Source organism: Pristiophorus japonicus, chromosome 1 (assembly GCF_044704955.1).
Source record: "Pristiophorus japonicus isolate sPriJap1 chromosome 1, sPriJap1.hap1, whole genome shotgun sequence".
NCBI classification, from domain to species: domain Eukaryota; kingdom Metazoa; phylum Chordata; class Chondrichthyes; family Pristiophoridae; genus Pristiophorus; species Pristiophorus japonicus.
The window spans coordinates 347,391,267-347,411,087 of record NC_091977.1 but is presented as its reverse complement, the minus strand read 5'-3'; the positions used below and the strand labels follow the sequence as shown (position 1 = coordinate 347,411,087).

The 19,821-nt window shown below is 46.5% G+C and overlaps 1 protein-coding gene across 5 annotated transcripts in view; it reads left to right on the top strand.

Moving 5' to 3' along the window:
* sugct (succinyl-CoA:glutarate-CoA transferase) overlaps nt 1-19,821 on the top strand; it is a 720,871-nt gene that overhangs the window by 26,932 nt on the left and 674,118 nt on the right. For all 5 annotated transcript variants that reach the window (XM_070890193.1, XM_070890206.1, XM_070890201.1 and 2 more), the window contains exon 4: nt 1,825-1,875. In XM_070890193.1, coding sequence (XP_070746294.1) covers nt 1,825-1,875 — 51 coding nt within the window. The remainder of the gene's footprint in view (nt 1-1,824; nt 1,876-19,821) is intronic.

The following is a 19,821-nucleotide window of genomic DNA, read 5'->3' as shown; positions in this document are numbered from 1 at the left end:
TTAGAATTTCCAGTTTCTGAGACTTTGGGCCCCCACCGCCATTTACCTTGAAACTGCAGGCGATTTACCTCAGTTGACTGATGACCGTAATTATTATGAAATTCTCGGGAATATTGTTCGGCCATACCCATCGGCCTCACTGTCTGACAAGCAATCTCAAAAGTCAAGTCATCCGTCGTCAATAACTTTCTTCTGATCGCATCATTTTTCATCCCAAACACAAAACGATCCCGTAATGCTCGGTTTTGAAAGTTTCCGAAATTATAGTGAATCGATAGATTTTTTAATGCTACGATGTAATCACTGATAAGTTCATCAGTCTTTTGATTCCGAATCCCGATTTCTCACGCTTTGGGGTTATAGTGCTACTCCAGCTTCATTAAAATCTCTTTAAGCGTTGAGTCCTATGGCTCGTCAGGCACAAGCAGATTTACAAGGGTTTCGTACAATGCCGGACCCGCCTCCGATGAGAAGATAGCTTGCTTCCATTCCAATATTGCCTGATTCTGGACTGCATTGTCTGGAACTTCAATTATGTTATTTGCAGTGAAATACATTTCTAGCCGATCCACATACACTTCAAAACGTTGCCGGTTGTGTCTATACTCCCCCAAATGTCCCATTACACATATGGGTGCTGCCATTTTAAATTTCAAGCTGTTCTGTATTTTACCTCTGATTTTGTAGCTTTTTCCAAAGACAGAAGCTTCCAAAGTCTCTCTGTTGGCTGGCTGAATCCTTCAACAACAAAATTTCAGCTTTAAATCATCCGCAAAATCCCATCTCGCTGCCAAATGTGATATATTCACAGAGCGCAGCACACACAGCTCCCCTCCATGTTCTGGAGGCTTCCAACAAAGCTGCCTGCCATGTTAGAAGCTGTGTGTGCAGTGCTCTGTGAATATATCACAACCCCCCCTCCCCCCCTCCTTACCTTTCCCCCCCCCATTACCTTGGCCCCCCCCTTACCTTGGCCCCCCCGCTCTCCTTACCTTGGCCACCTGCTCCCCCATCTCGGCGCCCTCCCTCGTTCCTTACTTCGGTCCTCCCCACCCCCTTACCTCGGCCCTCCCACAGCCCCCCCACCTCGGCCCTCCCCCCCTTACCTCGGCGCCCCCCCCTTACCTCGGCGGCCCCTCGCTCCTTACCTCGGCCCCCCACTCCCCTTACTTTGACCCTGTGCTCCACTTACCTCGGCAGCTCCCCGATCCACTTATCTCGGCAGTCCCCCGCTCTTTACCTCAGTGGCCCCCCTCCCCCGCTCCCTTACCTCGGTCCCCCCCCACCCACTCCCTTACCTTGGCCCAGACGTTTCCGGTTTCGGGATGTTCCGAAATCCGGAAATACCTGAAATCCGGAACTGCCTCGGTCCCGAGGTTTCCGGATTTCGGAAGCTCCACCCATAGCAAACCATTGTAACATGATAGCTAAATATTTGTAGCACAGGTACTGGTAGCTAAACCTCTGTTGCACTTGTGTCACATGGAGTCCATTTACAACCACTGCAGTTGTAACTGATCAAGAGTCAGCTCTGTGCTGTTTGAGTTTTGTTTGTTTATTGGAGTTTAGCTGTTTCATTTTCTCGATGCCTGAATTGATTACAAGGACTTTTTATTTAAGGGTGTAGGTAATTTGATTATTATGTGAGTTTTGTTATTTGACAGACTCAGGTTGGTAATGATAGAAGGACATTGAATGTTCCATTTGTGGCCATGTTTGCCTCATTTAATTTGGCAGCTGATTCCATGTGTGGTGACTATGTTACTATGAAATTATATTTAATGTAATCTGTTTTGAATAATGTGCTTTTTATTTTTTTCTCAGAGTATAGCAGTGAATCTGAAGGACCCCTGTGGTGCCCGTATAATAAAAGATGTAAGTCCTTTCAAAATAGTTTTTGTTACAAAGATTTCTTACGTAAGCAATTTTAAAATTATGCAGGTGGAACATGTGAAAGGAAGTGGGGTGAATCATTCAGCAATTCTGACTTTTCTCAGTACAACCTCCTGTCCTACACAGCCTGGGCAACAACTGCTTCCCATTTGCTTTCAGTGAATAGTGGAGAAGAGGACAGCATGAGAGATCAGGGGAGAGAAGAAGCAAGAGAAAAGCAGAGGAGGGAGGGAATGAGAGAGAAGCAGCCAAGTGAGGGAGGGAGCGACAGAGAAACAAGAGGGAGGGAGTGAGAGAGAAGAGAGCAGCAGAAGAATAGGAAGGGGGGAGGGTGAGAAGCTGAAGAGGAGGAAGGGAGTGATAGAGAACCATAGAGATGTGGTATGAGAGAAAGGCAGTATGTGAGAAGAGAAAGGCAGAAAATGAGGAGAGGAAGAGGAGAGAGAACCAGAAACTATGCAAAATGGCTACCATGTTCATCTACAAAGTAATTCGTTGTATTTTTGGTAATGTTCATTTTTATATGTTCCTGAGAGACAGGATGAGCCAAGTTCATTCTTCGTGAGTGCCTGTTAAATGTTTTATTTGTTGGCTTAAGCACCTGCTTTGAGTCTATTGATATCTTGATCACAATACAGAATCTATAGAGAATTTTGAACTGGTGGAAAGTCTCACTTTTAATATCAGGTCATTTGTAAGCATATCTATAACTTTGGACATACACTCCAACTAGAATATTGAGGTAAATTCCTGGAATTAGTCGTAACAACAACAACTTGTATTTATATAGCACCTTTAATGTAGTAAAATGTCCTAAGGCGCTTAACAGGAGTATTAGAAGTTGAAAATTTGACACCGAGCCACATACGGAGAAATTAGGGCAGATGACAAAGAGGGAGGTTTTCAGGAGCATCTTAAAGGAGGAAAGAGAGTAAGAGAGGCGGAGAGGTTTCGGCAGGGAATTCCAGAGCTTTGAGCATAGGCAACAGAAGGCACGGCTGCCAATGGTTGAGCGATTATAATCAAGCATGCTGAGGGTTGAATTAGAGGAGCGCAGATATCTCGGAGTGAGTTGTAGGGCTGAAGGAGATTACAGAAATAGGGAGGGGTGAGGCCATGGAGGGATTTGAAAACAAGGATGAGAATTTTGAAATGGGGGCTTTGCTTAATCGGGAGCCAATGTAGGTCATGGGTGATGGGTGACTGGGACTTGGTGTGAGTTAGGACACGATCAACCAAGTTTTGGATGAGCTGAAGTTTACATAAGATAGAACGTGGGAGGCCAGCCAGAAATGTGTTGGAATAGTCAAGTCTAGAAGTAACAAAGGCATGGATGAGGGTTTCAGCAGCGGTTGAGCTGAGGCAGGGAGGGAGATGGGTGATGTTATGGAGGTGGAAATAGACGGTCTTAGTTAAGCCGCGGATATAGAAACATAGAAAATAGTTGCAGGAGTAGGCCATTCAGCCCTTCGAACCTGCACCACCATTCAATAAGATCATGGCTGATCATTCCCTCAGTACCTCTTTCCTGTTTTCTCTCCATACCCCTTGATCCCTTTAGCCGTAAGGGCCATATCTAACTCCCTCTTGAATATATCCAATGAACTGGCATCAACAACTTTCTGCGGCAGGGAATTCCACAGGTTGACAACTCTCTGAGTGAAGAAGTTTCTCCTCATCTCAGTCCTAAATGGCCTACCCCTTATCCTAAGACTGTGTCCCCTGGTTCTGAACTTCCCCAACATCGGGAACATTCTTCCCACATCTAACCTGTCCAGTCCTGTCAGAATCTTATATGTTTCTATGAGATCCCCTCTCATCCTTCTAAACTCCAGTGTATAAAGGCTCAGTTGATCCAGAGTCTCCTCATATGTCAGCCCAGCCATCCCGGGAATCAGTCTGGTGAACCTTCGCTGCACTCCCTCAATAGCAAGAACGTCCTTCCTCAGATTAGGGGACCAAAACTGAACACAATATTCCAGGTGAGGCCTCACCAAGGCCCTGTACAACTGCAGTAAGACCTCCCTGCTCCTATACTCAAATCCCCTAGCTATGAAGGCCAACATACCATTTGCCACCTTCACCGCCTGCTGTACCTGCATGCCACCTTTCAATGATTGATGAACCATGACACCCAGGTCTCGTTGCACCTCCCCTTTTCCTAATCTGCCGCCATTCAGATAATATTCTGCCTTTGTGTTTTTGCCCCCAAAGTGGATAACCTCACACTTATCCACATTATACTGCACCTGCCATGCATTTGCCCACTCACCTAACCTGTCCAAGTCACCCTGCAGCCTCTTAGCGTCCTCCTCACAGCTCAGTTTAGTGTCACCTGCAAACTTGGAGATATTACACTCAATTCCTTCATCTAAATCATTAATATATATTGTAAAGAGCTGGGGTCCCAGCACTGAGCCCTGTGGCACCCCACTAGTCACTTACTTCCATTCTGAAAAGGACCCGTGTATCCCGACTCTCTGCTTTCTGTCTGTCAACCAGTTCTCTATCCATGTCAGTACGTTACCCCCAATACCATGTGCTTTGATTTTGCACACCAATCTCTGTGTGGGACCATCAAAAGCCTTTTGAAAGTCCAAATACAGCACGTCCACTGGTTCTCCCTTGTCCACTCTACTAGTTATATCCTCAAAAAAAGATTTGTCAAGCATGATTTCCCTTCCATAAATCCATGCTGACTTGGACCAATCCTGTCACTGCTTTCCAAATGCACTGCTATTTCATTTTTAATAATTGCTTTCAACATTTTCCCCACTACTGATGTCAGGCTAACTGGTCTATAATTACCCGTTTTCTCCCTCCTTTTTTAAAAAGTGGTTTTACATTAGCTACCCTCCAGTCCATAGGAACTGATCCAGAGTCGATAGACTGTTGGAAAATGATCACTAGTGCATTCACTATTTCTATGGCCACTTCCTTAAGTACTCTGGGATGCAGATTATCAGGCCCCGGGGATTTATCTGGGTTATTTGTGTCTTCCTTCGTGAAGACAGAACCAAAATATTTGTTCAACTGGTCTGCCATTTCTTTGTTCCCCATTATATATGCTTGGAAGCTCATTTCAGGGTCAAATATGACACCAAGGTTGCGAACAGTGTTGTTCAGCCTCAGACAGATACTAGGGAGAGGGATGGAGTCAGTGGCTAGGGAAGGGAATTTGTGGCTTGTTACGTATACAATAAAGGTTCAAACTGAGTACTGTTTAACTAAGCAAGATACAACTTTGGCTCTGCTTTATTTAGGCCCAAGGTGCCTGACTCTCAAAATGGCAGCCTTTTATACCTGAGCAGCACCATGTGCATGCTGCTCAGTGGCCTCCAACAATGACGCCATCTGATGGCTACAAACAGAATGTACATACATAACAATACCCTGCTCTGAGATCTTATCACAGTCTTTCACAGGTTGAAACGGTCATAGAAATATAAAAAATAGGTGCAGGAGTAGGCCATTCGGCACTTCGAGCCTGCACCACCATTCAATATGATCATGGCTGATCATGCAACTTCAGTACCCCATTCCTGCTTTCTCTCCATACTCCTTGATCCCTTTAGCCATAAGGGCCGCAGCTAACTCCCTTTTGAATATATCTAACGAACTGACCTCAACAACTTTCTGTGGTAGAGAATTCCACAGGTTCACAATTCTCTGAATGAAGAAGTTTCTCCTCATTTTGGTCCTAAATGGCTTACCCCTTATCCTTAGACTGTGGCCCCTGGTTCTGAACTTCCCCAACATCGGGAACATTCTTCCTGCATAATGTAGATAAATGTGAGGTTATCCACTTTTGTAGCAAAAACAGGAAGGCAGAATATTATCTGAATGGTGACAGATTACGAAAAGGGGAGGTGTCATGGTACATCAGTCATTGAAAGTTGGCATGCAGGTACAGCAGACGGTGAAGAAGGCAAATGGCAACCTGTCCAATCCTGTCAGAATTTTATATGTTTCTATGAGATCCCCTCTCATTCTTCTAAATTCCAGTGAATATAAGCCTAGTTGATCCAGTCTTTCTTCATATGTCAGTCCTGCCATCCCGGGAATCAGTCTGGTGAACCTTCACTGCACTCCCTCAATAGCAAGAATGTCCTTCCTCAGATTAGGAGACCAAAACTGTACATAATATTCAAGGTGTGGCCTCACCAAGGCCCTGTACAACTGCAGTAAGACCTCCCTGCTCCTATACTCAAATCCTCTCGCTATGAAGTCCAACATGCCATTTGCCTTTTTCACTGTCTGCTGTACTTGCATGCCAACTTTCAGTGATTGATGTACCATGACACCTCCCCTTTTTCTAATCTGTCACCATTCAGATAATATTCTGCCTTTCTGTTTTTGCCACAAAAGTGGATAACCTCACATTTATCTACATTATACTGCATCTGCCATTCATTTGCCCATTCACCTAACCTGTCCAAGTCACCCTGTAGCCTCTTAGCATCCTCCTCACAGCTCACACTGCCACCCAATTTAGTGTCATCTGCAAACTTGGAGATATTACATTCAAATCCTTTGTCTAAATCATTCATGTATATTGTAAATAGCTGGGCTCCCAGCACTGAACCTTACAGTACCCCACTAGTCACTGCCTGCCATTCTGAAAAGGACCCGTTTATTCCTACTCTTTGCTTCCTGTCTGCCAACCAGTTCTCTATCCACATCAATACATTACCCCCAATACCATGTGCTTTAATTTTGCACACTAATCTCTTGTGTGGGACCTTGTCAAAAGCCTTTTCAAAGTCCAAATACACCACATCCACTGGTTCTCCCTTATCCATTCTACTAGTCACATCTTCAAAAAATTCTAGAAGATTTGTCAAGCATGATTTCCCTTTGACAAATCCATGCTGACTTGCACCGATCCTGTCACTGCTTTCCAAATGCACTACTATTGCATCTTTAATAGTGAATTCCAACATTTTCCCCGATGTCAGGCTAACCGGTCTATAATTTCCTGTTTTCTCTCTCCCTCCTTTTTTAAAAAGTGGGGTTACATTAGCTACCCTCCAATCCATAGGAACTGATCCAGAGTCTATGGAATATTGCGCTCCCTGGTTGACCGTCTCAGTTCTATTCCAGTCTTGGGTGAATGTGCGGGGTCTGTTGTAGCTGATGGCTGGATGACTGACTTGTTGGGGGTGGCATTGGCCATGTCAGGAATTTAAAGATTACATGGATGAACTTCAACAATTGTACATCCCTGTCTGGCGTAAAAATAAAACGGGAAAGATGGCTCAACCGTCGCTAACGAGGGAAATTAGGGATAGTGTTAAATGCAAGGAAGAGGCATATAAATTGGCCAAAAAAAGCAGCAATGCTGAGGACTGGGAGAAATTTAGAATTCAGCAGAGGAGGACAAAGGGTTTAATTAGGAGGGGGAAAATAGAGTATGAGAGTAAGCTTGCAGGGAACATAAAAACTGACTGCAAAAGCTTCTATAGATATGTGATGAGAAAAAGATTATTGAAGACAAATGTATGTCCCTTGCAGTCAGAATCAGGTGAATTTATAATGGGGAACAAAGAAATGGCAGTCCAATTGAACAAATACTTTGCTTCTGTCTTCACTAAGGAAGACACAAATAACCTTCCGGAAATATTAGGGGACCGAGGGTCTAGCGAGAAGGAGGAACTGAAGGAAATCCTTCTTAGTTAGGAAATTGTGTTCGGGAAATTGATGGGATTGAAGGCCGATAAATCGCCAGGGACTGATAGTCTGCATCCCAGAGTAATTAAGGAAGTGGCCCTAGAAATAGTGGATGCATTGGTGGTCATTTTCCAACATTCTATTGACTCTGGATCAGTTCCTATGGATTGGAGGGTAGCTAATGTTACCCCACTTTTTAAAAAAGGAGGGAGAGAGAAAACAGAGAATTATAGACCGGTTAGCCTGACATCGGCGTGGGGAAAATGTTGAAATCAGTTATTAAAGATGTAATAGCAGCTCATTTGAAAAGCAGTGACAGGATCAGTCCAAATCAGCATGGATTTATGAAAGGGAAATCATGCTTGATAAATCTTCTCGAATTTTTTAAGGATGTAACTAGTAGAGTGGACAAGGGAGAACCAGTGGATGTGGTGTATTTGGACTTTCAAAAGGCTTTTGACAAGGTCTCACACGCGGTATTGGGGGGAAATGTATTGACGTGGATAGAGAACTGGTTGGCAGACAGGAAGCAAAGAGTATGAATAAACCGGTCCTTTTCAGAATGGCAGGCAGTGACTAGTAGGGTACTGCAAGGTTCAGTGCTGAGACCCCAGCTATTTACAATATACATTAATGATTTAGACGAGGGAATTGCATACAATATCTCCAAGTTTGCAGATGACACTAAGCTGGGTGGCAGTGTGAGATGTGAGGAGGATGCTAAGAGAGGCTGCAGGGTGACTTGGACAGGTTAGGTGAGTGGGCAAATGCATGGCAGGTGCAGTATAATGTAGATAAATGTGAGGTTATCCACTTTTGTGGCAAAAACAGGAAGGCAGAATATTATCTAAATGTTGACAGATTATGAAAAAGGGAGGTGCAACGAGACCTGGGTGTCATGGTACAGCAGTAATTGAAAATTGGCCTACAGGTACAGCAGGCTGTGAAGAATGCAAATGGTATGTTGGCCTTAATCGCGAGAGGATTTGAGTATAGGAGCAGGGAGGTCTTACTACAGTTGTACAGGCCTTGGTGAGGCCATACCTTAAATATTGTGTACAGTTTTAGTCTCCTAATCTGAGGAAGGACATTCTTGCTATTGAGGGATTGCAGTGAAGGTTCACCAGACTGATTCCCGGGATGGCAGGACTGACATGAAGAAAGACTGGATCGACTAGGCTTATATTCACTGGAATTTAGAAGAATGAGAGGGGATCTCATAGAAACATATAAAATGCTGATGGGATTGGACAGGTTAGATGCAGGAAGAATGTTCCCGATGTTGGGGAAATCCAGAACCAGGGGTCACAGTCAAAGGATAAGAGGTAAGCCATTTAAGATGAGGAGAAACCTCTTCACTCAGTGAATTGTGAACCTGTGGAATTCTCGACCACAGAAAATTGTTGAGGCCAGTTCGTTAGATATATTCAAAAGGAAGTTAGATGTGGCCCTTACGGCTAAAGGGATCAAGGGGTATGGAGAGAAAGCAGGAATGGGGTACTGAAGTTGCTTGATCAGCTATGATCATATTGAATGATGGTTCAGGCTCGAAAGGCAGAATGGCCTACCCCTACACCTATTTTTTATGTTTCTATTAAGTTTCACAAACTCCTGAAACTCCTGACTGGTGAAGTACGACCCATTGTTGCTCATCACTATGTCAGGCAGACCATGTGTCGCGAACATGACATTGAGATTCTCTATGGTTGCCGTGGACGTGCTGGATGACATGGTGGGCTGCCCCCACCTGTGTGAGAACACCACCGCAGGTCACGGCTAGAAATAGAGCTGGAGTGCCGGGCCCTGGAACATCGTGGTGGAGGTGCAACAGATAAGGGTACGGGGCCCAGAAGAGCCGCGGGCCCAGGGGCAGCATGGGCCAGCCCACACTGCGATATGTGTGCACGCTCGCTCCGTGCAGCAGAGCAAGTCTCCAGTCGTCCTGAGTAATCCTTGCCACTGGACCAAGACCTAGCTCTGTCAAGCTGGTGTGGTGGCTGATGTGCAACGGTTACCACACGTTAAAAAATTCACGCACAGGCATCGTCCACCCCCTCAACTGGAGTTCAGGATTGGAACATCGGGTCCTTCATTGAAACTCTTGTGGAAGCAGGTCATCCTCGGTCGAGGGACCGCCTATGATGATGTATGACATGATTATACACTCTATCCACTTCGAAAAAGAGTCCACCACCACTAAAAACATCTTGCCCAGGAAGGGACCTGCAAAATCTACATGGATCCTAGACCAAGGTTTGGATGGCCATGACCACAGACTCAGCGGCGATTCCGCTGTGTTTTGCTGAGCTGCATGCAAGTTATGCACTGATGCACACATTCTTCTAGCTCAGAATCAATTCCTGGCCACCATACATGGGACCTGGCCTTCATCATCACTATACCCGGATGTGTGCTGTGTAACTCACGCACAAACTTCTCTCTCCCTTTCTTGGGCATTACAACGCGATTGCCCCACAATTCCTTGCGACGAATGTACGGTTTGGCCTCCTTGCACATTTGCTTAGGTATGGCAGACCAATCCCCTTTGAGGATGCAACCCTTTACCACCGATAAAATCGGGTCCTGGCTGGTCCAGGTCTTAACTTGTTGAGCCGTGACAGGAGTTCCTTCACTCTCAAAAGCACCATGATTAACATCAGATCCGCTGGTTGTGACGCTTCCACCTCCGGTGTGGGCAACGGCAACCGGCTCAAAGCATCGGTACAATTCTCTGTGCCAGGTCTGTGGCGAATGACATAATCATAGGCATTTAATGTCAGCACCCACCTTTGAATGCGGGATGAAGCGTTGGTATTGATACCTTTGCTCTCGGGAAAACAACAAAATGAGCATCTTGTGATCGGTCTCTAATTCGAGCCTCAGACCAAACAGGTATTGATGCATCTTTTTAACACGGTACACACATGCCAAAGCTGCTTTTTCTACCATGCGAAAGGCGCTTCCTGCTTTAGACAAACTTTTGGATGCATAAGCGACAGGTTGAAGTTTCCCCGACTCATTGGCTTGTTAGAGTACGCAACCAATTCCATAAGACGATGTGTCACAGGCCAAAACCAAACGTTTATATGGGTCATAATGTACCAGCTGCTTGTTCGAGCAAAGCAGATTGGTGGCTTTCTCGAAAGCTCTGTCTTGCGATGCGCCCCACACCCAGTTGTCGCCTTTTCTCAATAGCATGTGCAGTGGTTCTAGTAAGGTGCTCAATTTAGGTAGGAAGTTACCAAAGTAGTTGAGTAGACCCAGGAACGCACGCAGCTCCATCACATTCTGCGGCTTGGGTGCATTCTTGATGGCCTTGGTTTTCACGTCCGTGGGCCTGATGCCGTCAGCAGCAATTTTCCTCCCCAGGAATTCGACCTCTGGTGCCATGAAGACACACTTCGAGCGTTTCAGTCTGAGTCCCACTCTATCCAAATTCAGTAGAACCTCTTCCAGGTTGTTCAGATGTTCCTTGGAGTCACGACCGGTGATCAGGATGTCATCTTGGAACACGACGGTTCTGGGAACGGACTTCAGTAGACTTTCCATATTCCGCTGGAATATTGCTGCAGCCGAGCGAATTCCGAAAGGGCAGCAGTGGTAAATAAACATTCCTTTGTGCGTGTTAATGCACGTAAATCTCTTCGACATCTCGACCAACTCCAGTGTCATATAGGCCGACGTCAAGTCCAGTTTTATGAACGACTTCCATCTGGCTAGCGTCGCAAACAAGTCTTCAGCCATCGGTAACGGGTACTGATCTTGTTTCGAAACCCTGTTGATCGTAGCCTTGTAGTCTCCACAGATTCTGACTGTCCCAGCACTTTTCAGCACAGGAACAATGGGGCAACCGATTAAATTCGACCGGTGATATGATCCCTTCACGCTGGAGTCTGTCCAGTTCAATTTCGACCTTCTCCCTCATCATATACAGCACTACCCGAGCTTTATGATGGACGGGTCTTGTATCTGAGTCCACGTGGATCTGCACCTTGGCTCCCGTGAAATTGCCGATACCCGGTTCGAACAGCGAGGGGAACTTGCTTCATACTTGGGCACATGTATCTTCCTCCGATGACAACACCTTTATGTCGTTCCAGTCGCATCTGATTTTCTCCAACCAGCTCCTGCCGAGCAGCGTTGGGCCCATTGCCTGGAACAATCCACAGCGGTAACTCGTGAACTGCACCGTTATATGACACGTTAATTTGTACACTGCCAATCACCTTTATCAGTTCTTTGGTGTACGTGCGCAGCTTGGCATTAACAGGGCTCAGCTTGGGCCTCACAGTCTTAGACCACAGCTTATTAAATGCCTTCTCATTCATGATCGATTGACTCGCCCCCTTGTCCAGTTCCATCGATACCAGTATCCTGTTAAACTTCATATTAATCAAAATTGGTTTATTCTTGGTTATGAAGGAGTACAGTCCATACACTTCCTCCTCTGGCATCTCGGATTGCGTACCTGGACCTGCGCTAGTCTGATTCTCATCCTCCACGTGGGTGTGTCGCAGCTCGCTTGCTCATCTGCAAACGCTTGCGCTGGAGATGCCCCACTCTCAGACGGCCTTTGCAACTATATTGTTTAAATCAGCACTACTGGTGCCGATGATTTCCCCCACAACGCCAACACTGAGAAGTCGGATACATTCCCGCTGGCGGACTTTGGACAGCCACAGGTTTCGCGAACACAGCCGGACAGGCCCTGGCATGTGCCACTCTGCCGAACGTCGAATCAATCGCATTTACAGTACTTGCCGAGGTTCGGTTCTTCACCGCTATTTGCTTTAGACTCCTGTCCGTCATCAGACATGATTGAGCGATCTGGATGGCCTTTTTTAAATCCAACTCCTCCACCACCAGAAGTTTGCGCAAGCTCACCTCGTGGTTGATACCGATAACAAAGAAGTCCCGCAGCATGTCTGCCAACACCGCCCCGAACTTACACAGTCCCGCTAGACGTCTCAGGTCAGCAACGAATTCCGCTGCGCTCTGGCCCTCCGATCGAACGTGTGTATAAAACCTGTATCTCGAGATGATGATGCCGTCGTCTGGCCTGAGGTGCTCCCGTACCAATGTACACAACTCCTCTGTTGAATCACTAGGCATGAGTAGATTCTTTATCAGACCGTAGATCTTTGAGGAACACGGCCCGGTGTCGATCTGCATCATCGATTCCCTTCATTTTGTTGGCCACGAAGTACTGGTTCAAACGGCTCACAAAGTCTGCCCAATCTTCTCCCTCCATGAATTGCTCTAAAAATCCAATCGTGCTCATTTTGCAAAAGGTTCTTGTATTCTCGTCGCCAAATGTTACGTATGCAATAAAGGTTCAAACTGAGTGCTGTTTAACTAAGCAAGGTACAACCTTGGCTCTCCTTTATTTAGACCCAAAGTGCCTGACTCTCAAAATGGCAGCCTTTTATACCTGAGCAGCACCATGTGCACCATGTGCATGCTGCTCAGTGGCCTCCAACAATGATGCCATCTGGTGGCTACAAACAGAATGTACATACATGACATAGCGAGGACTGAAAACAATGGCTTCTGTCTTCCAGAAAATATCTGCTGATCCAGAACTGGATTCAGACAAGCAATCTTGACAATTTAGAGACCATGGAGGGGTCGATAGAAGTGGTAGTGAGGGAGAGCTGGGTGTCGTCAGCATACATGTGGAAACTGACGCTGTGTTTTCAGATGCTGTCACCAAGGGGCAACATGTAGCTGAGAAATAGGAGGGGGCTAAGGGTATATCCTTGGGGAACACCAGAGGTAATGATGCACGAGTGGGAAGAGAAGCCATTGCATGCGATTCGGCTACGATTAGATAGATAAGAATGGAACCAGGTGAGTGCAGTCCCATCCAAATGGATAACGAAGGAGAGGTGTTGGAGGAGGATGGAGTGGTCAACCATGTCAAAGGCTGCAGACACGTCGAGAAGGACGAGGGGGGATAGATTACCTTTATTACAGTCACAAAGTATGTCATTTGTAACTTTGATGAGAGCTGTTTTGGTACGTGGCGGGCGTAAATCCGCTTGGAGAGATTCAAACATGGAGTTGCGGGAAAGATGGGCACAAATTTGGGAGGCGATAACACATTCAAGGACATTGGAGAGGAAAAGGAGGTTGGAGATGGGGTGGTAGTTTGCAAGGATGGAGGGGTCAAGGGTTGGTTTTTTGAGGAGAGGGCACTGGAGTACATATCAGAAGTTCTAGTTCAGAAGCCAGAACGGACATAAAATCACTGATTATTCACGCCTGAATTCCAGTATGAGCTCATGAGGTGTGGAAGCTCTGCTTTGGAGGCCATGAATTATAAAATATATCCCATGGGGTGGAAATTTGATCGCGCCTCAGTTGTGGTGGTACAATTTGCGCCAAATTCATCAGCTGGATCTGGAGTTTGGAGCAGGTCACTAAGGGAGGAGTTTCACACCTCTTTTAAGGCGCTAGGCCGGTTGAGCAAAGAGGATCCCGAGCTAAAGAGCCGACCTCGGAGCGCCATAACAGAGGCCTGGGGGCGGAAGAAATACCTGGAAAAAAACCCACCAGAAACATTTCCAATACATAGCTCACGCCACCACAATATAAATAGCTTAAAAAAAAATTAAAACACAATCACACTTATCTCAGGTCGGCATTATTTACTTCACTGCAGCTGCAACAGCTTGGAACATCTGCTTTCACAGGCGTTCCCAGCAGGGCGTGCTAGGCGTTGGGCGGCAACCAGAAATCGAGCCGGTGTCGCAACCAGGGGCATTGCACCGGCTCGCCTCTCCCGGGGCAGTACTGCTCCGCCCCCCCATCAATACTGGCACCAAATGTCCCGGCGCATCGCTGGAAGCTGGCAGCCTGGGCATAACTGCTTTCCACCGCCATTGCCGCCTCTCTGGGGCGCTAAGAGGAGTGGCAGAAGTCTGAATTTCCAGCCCCAAGTTATTCTTACCTAATTTATCTGGCCTTTTCTCCTACTGACCACAAAGGGCAGTTCACTGGCAGACAGGTGTGGGATGCACTTGATCAGGGTGAATAAGGCAGATTGTGGTGTTAGATGGATTAATGCAAATTGTCCACACTTGTAGGAAGTAGCAGGTGCAGGGGCTTGACTGTCCTTCCCCCTTATGTATTTCTCCATTTTTACAAAGATCCATGAGGTGGACTTTTCAGCAAAATGGTGGTGTTACAATTTCTGAAGGCATCAGGTTGTTACAGCAAAGCTTCGTAGCATTACAGCAAAGAGCCCATGAAGAGAACATAAGAATATAAGAATTAGGAACAGGAGTAGGCCATCTAGCCCCTCGAGCCTGCTCCGCCATTCAATAAGATCATGGCTGATCTGGTCGTGGACTCACTTACCCGCCCGCTCCCCATAACCCTTAATTCCCTTATTGGTTAAAAATCTATCTATCTGTGACTTGAATACATTCAATGAGCCAGCCTCAACTGCTTCCTTGGGCAGAGAATTCCACAGATTCACAACCCGCTGGGAGAAGAAATTCCTTCTCAACTCGGTTTTAAATTGGCTCCCCCGTATTTTGAGGCTGTGCCCCCTAGTTCTAGTCTCCCCTACCAATGGAAACAACCTCTCTGCCTCTATCTTGTCTATCCCTTTCATGATTTTAAATGTTTCTATAAGATCACCCCTCATCCTTCTGAACTTCCAACGAGTAAAGACCCAGTCTACTCAATCTATCATCATAAGGTAACCCCCTCATCTCCGCAATCAGCCGAGTGAATCGTCTCTGTACCCCCTCCAAAGCCAGTATATCTTTCCTTAAGTAAGGTGACCAAAACTGCACGCAGTACTCCAGGTGCGGCCTCACCAATACCCTGTACAGTTGCAGCAGGACCTCCCTGCTTTTGTACTCCATCCCTCTCGCAATGAAGGCCAACATTCCATTCGCCTTCCTGATTACCTGCTGCACCTGCAAACTAACTTTTTGAGAAAAGAGTTTCATGCACAAGGACCCCCAGGTCTCTCTGCACCTCAGTATGTTGTAATTTCTCCCCATTCAAATAATATTCCCTTTTACTGTTTTTTTTTCCCAAGGTGGATCACAAAGATGTGCCTGGTATTGTAAAGCTAGAGAAGGGGTGTCGAAACTACAACCATAGATCAAATGTTGCCTAAGAGCCATGGCAATATGATCCTTGAACCCAGGCTATTGTGGTTCTATGTGGCGTCTACATTTCTTATTTGCTGGTTGTCCTGGTTTAATTTCATGAGCCTGGAGGCTTGGAAAGGGCTGTTGCCTCAGTTGTGGAAAAATCCTAAATTAGAAAGAAGAACTTGCATTTATACACTGCCTTTCACAACCTCAGGTTGCCCCAAAGCGCTTCACAGCCAATGAAGCACTTTTACAGTGCAGTCACTGTTGTAATGTAGGGAGGTGTGGCAGAAATTTACACGCAGCAATGTCCTACAAACAGCAATGAGATAAATTACTGGATAATTTGTTTTGTTGGTGTTGTTTGAGTGATGAATATTGGCCAGGACTCTGGGACACCAAGATCTGTTCGGATCAGCAGCTTGAAATGTCTGAAAATTATTGGGAGCATAGATTTCAACTTAGATATGACCCTGGAGGCTCCATAGTAGTCAAGTTGCCCATGTGTGCAAAAGCTTGGACACCACTGTGCTCGAGACTCCCATCTAGTGGTGGAAATTGGAGGCTGCACTATTTCAATTTATTTTCGAGATTAGAGCAACATTGTATTGCAGGTCCTGGCAAAACAAGGTTTCCACTTTGTGTGTCAGTGGAATTTTTGCAAGCTCCATAGAAGTCATGCGTGTTTTGAAGACCAGGGTAGAACCTTGTATTAGAGCTGTGGGTATAATGTCAAAAGAAAGAAAATGCATTCAAGAATGTAGTTAACTTGAGCGTGACTTGTTTGGCTGGTATAAAATCCAACCAGTGACTGCATTCCTAATTTCCTTTCATGTGTCTTGGGCCTTGTGGCTTGTGGTGATCTTGAGATGGAGTGAAAGTAAACCTTCATCCTATTTTTTTAATTCTAAATTCAGTCTGTTGTGGCATGTGGTCTTTTTAACAAATTCTCCCATCAAATTTAAACACATTGGCTCAAGATGTCAATCGTTAAATCATTAATTTACAGGAAACATATCACTAATGTTATGTATTTAACCCTTTGCAACCTGTATCACACCACCACCAGAGGGCCTACCTGTTGGAGTCCCAAGGAATCCCAGCATCCCTTGGGAGCACAGTATATAAGCAGGCCACCCACGAGGTACCTGCACTCTGGAGTCTTATTAAAGGAGCTAAGGTCACACTTACTCATTGTTCACAGTACTCAGCTTCGCCCTTTATTATGAGCATATTAATTGGCGACGAGATAACGAACAACCGTGCAAAAATGCAAAGAACAGTTGGTATCCTGGAGAAATTCTCAGAAGGGGACGATTGGGAGGCCTTCGTGGAGAGACTCGACCAATACTTCATGGCCAAGAGCTGGAAGGGGACGAGCTGCCAAGTGAAGGGCGATCCTCCTCACTGTCTGTGGGGCAACAACCTATGGCCTCATGAAGAATCTTCTAGCTCTGGTAAAACCAACAACTAAATCCTATGAAGAATTGTGTACGCTGGTCCGGGAGCACCTAAATCCTAAGGAAAGCGTTTTGATGGCGAGGTATCGGTTCTACAAGTGTCAACGGTCGGAGGGCCAGGAAGTGGCGAGCTATGTCGCCGAACTAAGGCGCCTTGCAGGACATTGCGAATTTGAGGGATTCCTAGAACAAGTGCTGAGAGACTTTTTTGTACTGGGCATTGGCCATGAGGTAATCCTTCGCAAACTGTTGACTGTTGAAACTCCGAATCTAACCAAAGCCATAACGATAGCCCAGGCATTTATGTCCACCAGCGACAACACCAAACAGATTTCGCAGAGTAAAGAGGTTTTGGCCAGTACTGTGCATAAAGTAACGTCGTTTTCGAGCAGGAATATACATGGCAGAACGTACATGCCGGTTGCTGCTGCACGACCTCAGATGACCCAGATTCCGCCATCAATCATTAATGCGAGGCAGTTAACACCTTGTTGATGCTATGGAAGTGATCATCGGGCCCATCAATCCCGCTTCAAGCACTATGCGTGTAATGGCTGCAGAACAATGGGACACCTGCAGCGAATGTGCAGGCGAGCTGCAAACCCTGCAAACCACCACGTTGCAGAGGAAGATCGATCCACTGTGAATCAGGCTGAATTGAAGACTCGTACCGAGGAGGCAATAGTGTATGGGGTACACACATTCACCACGAAATGCCCACCAATAATGTTGAAAGTTGAACTGAACGGCATTCCAGTATCCATGGAACTGGACACGGGTGCGAGTCAGTCCATAATGAGCAAAAAGGCCTTCGACAGGCTGTGGTGCAACAAGACATACAGGCTCAAGCTCAGCTCATTCACGCCAAACTAAGAACTTACACCAAGGAACTGATCCCTGTAATTGGCAGTGCAGAAGTCAAAGTCTCCTATGATGCAGCAGTGCACAAACTCCCACTGTGGATCGTGCCAGGGGATGGTCCCACACTGTTTGGCAGAAGCTGGCTGGGAAAAATCCGCTGGAACTGGGACGACATCCGAGCGCTTTCGTCCGTTGACGACGCCTCATGTGCCCAGGTTCTGAGCAGATTTCCATCGTTGTTTGAGCCAGGCATTGGAAGCTTCTCGGGGGCGAAAGTGCAGATCCATTTGGTTCCCGGTACACGACCCATCCTTTACAAGGCATGGGCGGTACCATATATGATGCGTGAGAAAGTGGAAATTGAGCTAGACAGGCTGCAGCGAGAAGGCATCATCGCGCCGGTGGAATTCAACGAGTGGGCCAGTCCGATTGTCCCGGTACTTAAAGGTAACGGCATGGTCAGAATTTGTGGGGACTATAAAGTAACGATTAACCGTTTTTCGCTGCAGGACCAGTACCCGCTACCCAAGGCAGATGACCTATTTGCGACCCTGGTTGGAGGAAAGACGTTCACCAAATTGGACCTGACCTCGGCCTACATGACGCAGGAGCTGGAGGAATCTTCGAAAGGCCTCACCTGCATCAACACGCACAAAGATCTGTTCATCTACAACAGATGCCCGTTCGGGATTCGGTCGTCCGCGGCAATCTTCATGGAACATGGAGAGCCTGCGAAAGTCGGTTCCTCGCACCGTGGTTTTCCAGGACGACATACTGGTTACAGGTCGGGACACCATTGCTCACTTGAAGAATCTGGAAGAGGTTCTTAGTCGGTTGGATCGCGTGGGACTCGGGTTGAAATGCTCGAAGTGTGTTTTCCTGGCGCCGGACGTCGAGTTCTTGGGAAGAAGAATCGCAGCAGACGGCATCAGACCCACCGATGCCAAGACGGAGGCCATCAAGAACGTGCCGCGATCACAGAACGTGACGGAGCTGCGGTCATTCCTGGGATTCCTCAACTATTTTGGTTATTTCCTACCCAGATTAAACACCCTGCTAGAATCCCTACATGTGCTATTGCGCAAGGAAGACGACTGGGTATGGGGAAATTCACAAGAGGCTGCCTTTGAGAAAGCCAGAAATCTGTTGTGTTCAAACAAACTGCTTGTCCTATATAACCCTTGTAAATGATTAGTGCTAGCTTGCAATGCATCGTCATACGGGTCGGGTATGTGTTACAACAGGCTAATGAATCGGGGATTTTGTAACCGGTCGCTTATGCGTCCAGGAGTCTGTCCAAGGCCGAAAGGGCCTACAGCATGATTGAAAAAGAGGTTCTGGCGGCGTTTATGGAGTAAAAAAAAATGCACCTGTGCTTGTTTGGCCTCAAGTTTGAGCTTGAAACTGACCACAAGTCGCTCATATCGCTGTTCTCTGAGAGCAAAGGAATTAACACCAATGCCTCTGCTCACATCTAAAGATGGGCACTCATGCTGTCGGCATACAACTATGTAATTCGCCACAGACCGGACACAGAGAACTACGCTGATGCTCTCAGTCGGCTACCATTGCCCACCACCGGGGTGGAAATGGCACAGCCTGCGGACTTGCTCATGGTAATGGATGCATTCGAAAACAAAAAGTCACCCGTTACGGCCTGCCAGATCAGGAGCTGGACCAGCCAAGATCCTTTACTGTACTTGGTAAAAAACTGTGTCCTCCATGGGAGCTGGTCCAGTGTCCCAGCGGCGATGCAGGAGGCGATGAAGCGCAAAGACGAAATATCCTTGCAGACGGATTGTCTGTTGTGGGATAATTGCGTG